This window comes from Pinus tabuliformis, chromosome 7 (genome assembly GCF_031772625.1).
Source record: "Pinus tabuliformis cultivar Carrire ecotype Pingquan chromosome 7, CPIR1, whole genome shotgun sequence".
NCBI classification, from domain to species: Eukaryota; Viridiplantae; Streptophyta; class Pinopsida; order Pinales; family Pinaceae; genus Pinus; species Pinus tabuliformis.
The window spans coordinates 1,534,794,189-1,534,802,725 of record NC_142293.1 but is presented as its reverse complement, the minus strand read 5'-3'; the positions used below and the strand labels follow the sequence as shown (position 1 = coordinate 1,534,802,725).

The 8,537-nt window shown below is 33.0% G+C and overlaps 1 protein-coding gene across 1 annotated transcript; it reads left to right on the top strand.

The window, feature by feature from the left end:
- Window positions 1-407: 407 nt before the first annotated feature.
- LOC149253707 (benzyl alcohol O-benzoyltransferase-like) lies at window positions 408-2,168 on the top strand. Its single transcript, XM_089456900.1, has 2 exons — window positions 408-944; window positions 1,067-2,168. The coding sequence occupies exons 1-2, from the start codon at window positions 513-515 to the stop codon at window positions 1,970-1,972; spliced, it is 1,338 nt and encodes a 445-aa protein (XP_089313026.1). The 5' UTR covers window positions 408-512; the 3' UTR covers window positions 1,973-2,168.
- Window positions 2,169-8,537: the final 6,369 nt, after the last annotated feature.

Sequence of the window (8,537 nt, the reverse complement as noted above, 5' to 3'; positions counted from 1 at the left end):
GCATACGCGTGACATAAATTTTGATTGCCAATTGTGATTCTCTAAACAACCATTCCAATTATTTGACTTATCCGAAAATGCGCTTTTTCTTTATAATTATAAATTCTCATCGCTGAGATTTGTATCCACAAATTCAGATCGAGTTCCTGTCTGAAAGAGGAGCTAGCTTCGTGTCATGTTTATCGAAATGCCGTGTACACTCTACCCTGAATTTGTGAGCGCGTTTTAAATGTGGAAGCTCGAGCTAGCTTGGTGTCATTTTTATCGAAATGCCGTGTACACTCTACTCTGTGAATTTGTGAACGCGTTTTAAATGTGGAAGCTCCTGTTATGGCTAACCGTGTTGGCCCGCCAGGTGTGACAATGCCAATTCTGTTTAGATGCTTATAAATAGTGACACTATGTCTCGGCACCTTGACCATCTCGAAGTTTTGCTTCACGTCTCCTGCGCAGTGCAGACTTTTCTTGCTTGATTCGTAGGCTTCGGTAAATTGTCCAAATAATAATCTGTCATGGCATCTCTGCAATTCAAGGTCGCCAGAAAGCCGGCCGTTCTTGTCGCTCCTTCATTGCCTACTCCTAAAGTGTCTCTATACCTTTCCAATATCGATGATCAAGCATGTCTCAGATTTCATATTCCGATGATTCAGTTCTATCGTTTCGACCCATCGAAGAAGGGTGAGGATCCTGCCAGAGTTATCAGAGAAGGGCTGGCCAAGGCTTTGGTCTTCTATTATCCCTTTGCCGGGAGACTCAGAGACGCACCCGCCGCTAAGCTCGTGGTGGACTGCACGGGTGAAGGCGTGCTGTTTGTGGAGGCTGATGCCGATGTTGCTCTCGAGGAATTTGGAGACCTTCAGCCGCCATTCCCCTGCTGGGAAGATCTGCTGCACTACGCGCCGGGCTCCCTAACTCTTACCAACTCTCCGTTGCTTCTTATTCAGGTAAATTCATTTATGCTCATCATCAATTCAATTAATTTTCGCTTGCATTTGCCATTGGCTGTTGCCTTGGCTGCTATTTCTTAGAGTCGGAATTGCGTTTTCTGAGCGTACTGGAATTTCAGGTAACGCGGCTGAAATGCGGAGGGTTCATATTGGCCCTGCTGACGAACCACACAATGTCAGACGCCGTTGGCTTCATTCAGTTCATGACCGCTGTCGGAGAAATGGCGAAGGGAGCGCCGAGGCCTTCGGTTCGTCCGGTTTGGAAAAGAGAAATCCTCCGACCGCGGACGAATCCGGCTGTTAAATTCCCCCTTTACGAGTACGAACAAATCGACGATAAGGATGGGCAGATGGTTCCCGTCAACGAGATGACCCACAAATCATTCTTTTTCGGACCCAAGGAGATGGAGTCGTTGAAGACCCATGCAGTAGGCCAAGGCACAAAGCACCCAACATTCGAAGTTCTATCGGCGTGTTTGTGGCGTTTGAGGACCAGGGCTCTCCAACTGCCTTGGGAGCAAGAAGTTCGGTTCATATTCCCCGTGGATGCTCGAACCAAATTCGACCCGCCGCTTCCTAAAGGCTTCTACGGCAATGCTATCAGCTTTGCATGCGCAAAGACGACTGCAGGAGAGCTGGCAAACCAACCGCTGTCTTTCGCTGTGAGATTGATAAACAAAGCGAAAACGGCTGTGAACGACGAGTACATGCGATCAGTGATAGATTTGATGGAATTAGAAGGGCGCCCTCACTTAGTGGTGGGATCCTTTGTCGTTTCGGACGCTACCAAAATCGGTTTTGGGGATGTGGATTACGGATGGGGAAGACCGGCGTTCGGAGGGCCTGCAAAGGGTGGAGTGGGAGTTCCAGGCTTGAGCTTCTTCATCTCCTACCGAAATACAAGTGGGGTGCAAGGGATATTGGTTCCCGTTTGCTTGCCCCCTGCTGCTATGGAAAGACTTGAAGCAGAAATAAATGAAGCCACGAAGAAGTCCGCTCCTCCTTTTCTACATTCCTCTCTGTAGGAACGAAATGGCCTAATCTAAGTCTTCTCTAATTTGGTGTTTTTGGTAAATTTTCTCCAGCTGGTTCAGTAAGAATTTGTTCACAGGTCTAAGAATTTGCATAATTCCGACCGTCTATGTAGCTTTACAAAAATATTATTTAAATAATAAAATTAGCAATTACACCAAGACGTTGTACACGGGATAAGTTTCACACAGGGGCATAAAAAGTTTATTTTTGCGAAAAAAGAAAAATGGAATTTATGGAGCTTTGTATTTATGCTGTTTTATAATTTTTTGAGTTTTTCAGTTTAGTCTATTATCATCTCGTGTTTCAAAATTTTCTACATACACCTACAATCTAAACAATCAACAATTATTAAATTAAATCTAAATAAAAAGTTGAAAAAAAAATCTAAGAATAAAAATTAAAAAAAAACCTACAATCCAAACAATCAACAATTTCTAAAAACGAAATATTAAACTAAATCTAAATAAAAAGTTGGATCTAAGAATAAAAATAAAAATTGAATTAAATTAAAGTAATGAACTAAAAATAATTTTAATTAAATTAAAGTAATGAACTAAAAATAATTTTAATTAAAAATTAATTTAAAATAACTCAAAGTATAACGATTAATTTAAAATAGCTCAAATTATAAGACAAATAGATAAAATTCAAATTTATATGCTAATATTATCATTCAAACAAAAGTTAAAGCTATATTAAATAATAAAATCAGAAATTAACTTTACTAAATCAAAACTAATTACTTAAGCTTAAACTAAATTTAAGCTAAAATAAATTAGTTTTTAACTCTAATTAAAGAAAACGAGTTCACAAGTCGCTTGCCCCACAACTTGTATGATTGGATTATATCTATAATTTTCATTCATTTGATCCCCAACATGAGAATGGAAGAGTATTGATTTAGATGGGTCTAATATTGTATACAAGTACATATTATTAGAATGCCACAACCGATTGCATAATTAAGAAAATATCATAAACAAGTTGTAGCGATAATTGGACGTCCTGCAGTCGACAGGCTGGTTGCGAGAAGTCCAATGATTATCACTCTGGGAGGAAACAATTAGGTGAACAACTTTTACCTTGTTCCTTTTTCCCTGAGATTTTGTGAGTACTTTTTGCCCGCTTACACTCAATTTATCATTTTAGAATATAAGAAGCAATTGGTGGTAATTGTTAATTATATGTGTGTTTTAATTGGTGTTGTGTTTATATAGCAGATAAATTTTGGATTTGTAGTAGTTTTATTTTTTAGACAGTTATGAACATTTAAAAAGAAAACAATGCTTTTGAAAAATTCGAAGGTATTTTATGAGTGTTATCTAATTGGGAAGTTTAGATGCAGACACTGCACTAGTTGGGAGTGTGGAGGATTATGGTGATGGGTGTGGGGCCTATGGGATGTTCTCCTGCAGAGCAGGTCACGGGAAGTTGAAATGGCGAGTGTGATCCCACTCTACAATGCGATGCCTCAATCTTGTTTAACTCATAGTTAAGGACTATAGTGAATCAACTCAATACCCAATTCAGTGGCCACATTTATACATTTGTTGATAGCTTCTCAGTCAGCATGGAATTGGAATCCGACCCTAAAGCACACAGTAATATATAAATTTATTAGCCCACTGCTTATTTTCCATCTCATGTATCTCATGATCGTGTATTGATTGGTATATTACTTTCCAGGATTCGAGAACGCGAGAGACGCTTGATTATATCTATGTGATCGACGATGATGATGCCCTAGCCTTGTCAACTGCAGCCATGTCAATTATACCATCACCTTTTGTCCACCATTAGATGCCTCTAGCCTTGTCAATTGCATCCATGCCGATTATACCATCACCTTCTGTCCATCATCAGCTTCCTGTTAGACTATATCAGTTCTTCTAGTTTTCTTCATCAAAATCTTCTCAGAGGTATAATTGGCCTTATTAGTTAGTAAGTATAGCAATATTTTTCTCCTAGATATGGATGAAAAAGAGGAGCTTCCAATTATCTACATACATGACTTTTCCATGCCTGGCTACTCTCGCTATATTGTTTATCGCTTGTATTACCCCAATTTCTAAATAAAAGTTTGGAGTGGAACGGTTTAAAAAGCCTTCATTAATGAAGGATATCTTAATTAAGATTAATCTCGCCAAGTTAGAAGGGAAAGCCCTTCAGGTTATAAATTTTGCGAGCATGCCAACATCAACAAGATAACTCTGTGTTCATGAGATTAACTCAAAATCCAACATAACCCATCCAAACATCAACAGAATAACTCTGTGTTCATGAGATTAACTCAAAATCCAACATAACTCATCCAAGCTTCAACGTGATTCCACATATTTTTAATGTTATCATGTATTTAAATTGAAATACTCTCTGTAAATTAAAAATATAATTTAGTTTTTTCCAAAAAAAAAATTGTTATTTGAAAAAATGTCATATACTTAAAATTTTATAATATTTCTAATTAAAATGGGTAAATAAAATAATTTTAATATTTCACTAAATTATTAATGCGCTAGTATAATATTTCACTAAATTATTAGTGTGCTAGTATAATAAGAAGATTGACGTCATAAACGACTACACCACAACACCTTGATATAAAATGGCGATTTAATAAAATGCATATACCGTACCTGTCTTAAAATATATGTTTAACATTGCAATCCTTGAAAGACAGGGTGGTATTATATTTCATTAATTTGACAAAATACCATGGGCGGTTATTTGGATGGCCGTTAAAAAACTATTGATTTTAACACCACATTTAATTTTCTTTTATCAACGATGTACATAGTTCTACTTAAACGTCGTAGTGCCATGTAAAACTAGAGAGGATCACTTTGAATGCTACCTAGTCTAGCGAGGTTATAATAAAAACGTCAAATAAACTGATTCATTCATTGATTGTGGGCTTGCTATTTCTTACAACTGAGTATGACATTGGAATTTGGCAGTGTCATTTGGCAACTTGAATTTGAAAAGTTATTAAAGCTATTTTTTAATGCTACAGTTGGAAGAGTACCAGTTTGTTAGGTTGACATTGACGGATACCAAATCTGCCCATATCGAAATGCTAAAAAGATCAAACTTGTTACATCACATTATATATATAAAACAAAGATCGCTATGGGGTGGTATTATCACTGTTTATTTGCCTAATGGTATTGGGTGGGTGGTATATCACTGTTTTTTTTGTATTTATGAAGGTATTGGTGGGATATCACTGTTTATTTGAATTTTATGAATGAATTGTGTTATTTTAATTTATTTAATTACAATAATATTGGTGAAAATATATTATTTGAAATATGAAATAAAATTATTTTTATTAATACAATTTATTAACAATTAAAAGTATTTTATTTTTTTTAATTATGTGTTAATATAATTTTATTTTTCAAATATTTTAAAACTTTAACATAAAAATATTATTGTTTTTACTTTTAAATTAATAAACAAAATTGCATTTTATTTTAATTTTTGCAACTTTTTCAAATCAATCACTTAAAAATTCTAAGAATATTATAAAACTAATATTTCGTTTATTACTTCTAATTATTAGTTTTGTTGTACTTGATTTATTTAGCAATATTTCATACTTATCAAAAAAAACATTAATTTTATTATATGTAAATAAAAAATAATATTTTTCCATTTAATAATTAAATTTTACAATTCTAAAACATTTAGACTAAAAAATATTAATATTCTAAAATATTTTGACCAAATTTTATATGTTAAGATATATATATATATATATATATATATATATATATATATATATATATATATATTTTGAAATTTAAAATCTTTTTAAAGATGATAGATGATAATTATTTTTCTATTGGACATAAAGTTAATATATAACATTAAAATTTAATATTGTTTTTGCTAAAGAATTTTAAATGTCATATATTAACTTCATGTTCAATGGAAAAATAATTATACATCTACCATCTTTGAAAAACTTTTAAATATCAACATGCTTCAATTTTCAAAGCTACCGTCACCAAAAGAAAAATTATATAAATTGGTTAAACAAATTTATAAAATTAGAAAAATCGACTAAGAAATTAAGTTTTTTATATAAAATTATATTTTATATAATTTAGAATCTATATAAACTATTAATTTTATCGAATTTTATATTAATTTAAACAATTTTTTTTAATATTTTTAAATTATTGAAATAGATTAATAAAAGCAAAATAATATTTTTAAATTAATAATTGAAAAAGACAAAAAAATATCGCTAATTGGTAGGTTATCAAAAACTGATTGAGGTCGAGGTCTTACATCCCTTAAACCCATTTAATCCTACATGTTTCAAACTTGCACATTTCACTTCCAGATGCAGATTTTGGGGAACATCTAACATGCATATCCAATGTTGAATAAACTAACTTTATGAAAGTATATTAAGACTTGTTTTTAACGATATATAAGCGTAACACATTAGTATTTCTTGATATAAGTCCAAAACTTCGGGAAGCGAGAAGAGATAAGTGCTCGCAAGTGTATGTCGTATTCCCTGAAGTTTTACCAGTTCAAAATTGTTTCTTATTAAAAATGTTGTTAAGCTCCATTAAGTTTTTCTCAACTGCTGCCTACAATTACGGAAGTGAACTGCAGTGATTTCCTTAATTTCTGAAAACCAACTGCAGTAATTTCCTTAAATTACGGAAATCAACTGTAGTTAATTTATTTCTTGTTGGGAGCTTCTGAAGTGGTCCATTACTCCATCTGGAGATCTCTACCATGATTTGTGGAACACCTGACACATAGCCAACAAAATCTTGATGGAAGCTTGGCTATATATTTATCTGTTTGGTCCCCAAGCTTGCATCTCAATCCCCTTCAGTTTTTACACCATCAAGTTGAGAGAGCAGAGCTTGGAAGTGCCTTCCAGATTATCTGTGTTCTTTTATTTTTCCGCTTCTGTGAGGTTGTTATGTCTCCACCGTGTACAGTGCCCAGATTTTAGAATTCCTTTCTCTCGTTTTCATGCTGCCATGAGCTTATGAATGACAATTTAATTTTAGGATCCCGCTGTTATTTGTTGCGTTCCAATACGCTGTTGTTTGATGCATTGAGGAGTGTGCCTACGCATTGGAAGCGTGGAGCAGTACTTCGCATGTTGAAAACTGCCTTTCAAATTGCAATTCGATTTGCGAGAGGCCAATAGACCAGACTGGCGATTGTGAAAGAGGCATAACTGTGCAGGTTTTAGTTCCCCGTAAGAACGTATGAAGGTCAATGTTTGTGGAGAAAACAACAAGCAAACATAAGAGCTGGACTAAGTTGCTGCGCATGGGTTTTGTGGAAAATAACAAAAGAGACTCCCCTCAAAGCTTAGCAGAAAGTTTGTTTTCTGAAGTGTATTTAGCATCAATGGCTGGAGGTAAGTATTCTTGGGCATCCAGTTTTTATGATTCTTTACAATAAGTAATTTTAATGCCGCATATAAAGAATCGTTGTTCATAGCTATCATTTGGTATTAGAGGATTACATTCATATGCATAACCATTTATTCAAGGTAGCAGCTTCATTTTTATTAATGCTCTGTCGATGAAAAGGAGGACTTCAGTTTTTATTGTCAATTCTTATAAAACACGTAGATGTTGCTTCTTTATGATGAATAATTATTCTGCAGTAAAGAATCATTGTTAAATGGCTTACATTTTGGTATCATAGCGTGAATTTATCTCTGCCTTGATGTGTATAAATTTATAACTGTGCTCTATTTAATTTGCGTAAAGCAGTGCTTTAATTTTAATTTTAATCTTATTTATCTTGGGAGGAATTATTACCGTCATTTACCGTAATGCTGACATTTATGGCAATTTTTTTTTTTTTTTTTTTTTTTTTTTTTTTTTTTTTTTTATATGAGAAACGGTTATATGGAGTTTGTTTAAAATGTCATTTTGACTTACTCCTTTCACGAAACATTATTTTTACTCTGGTTAAGATTTGTTTATAATATTATAAGTAAATTTTTAAGTGTTTCTTCAGTGCGATAATTGTTTCCGCTTTTCATATTTTAAAATTGCTTCATATTAAACTGTGTATACGCCATTTCACTTAGCATGAAATGTGAAGTACTATGTATAGTTTTGTTTATGCAATTTATGTAAGAAATAATGTCTAGTGATCCATATAATTTTAATTAATTAGAGAATAGCCACAGCATCTCTAATTAAATAAAATTATATATTTTGATTGGTTAGATTACATAAAGATTATTTAGACATTAAATTGTAATTAATTAGACTAAATATAATAAATTTTATCCCACAGGAATTTTTATTATATTTATGTAATTAATTAGGATAAAATTTCATAACTTACCCACAGGGGTTATGAATTAATAGTTTTATCATAAAGCTCAAAACTATGAATAATTGAATAATTGAATCTGCTTGAATTGAAAATTTAGCCCACAGGCAATTTTTATGTCATTAGATTCAATTTTGAGCATGATTTACATTGGTAAAACATGAAATTTTATTTAAGCCTCAATTTTAACATAAGCATGTGATTTTTTAATTTTGA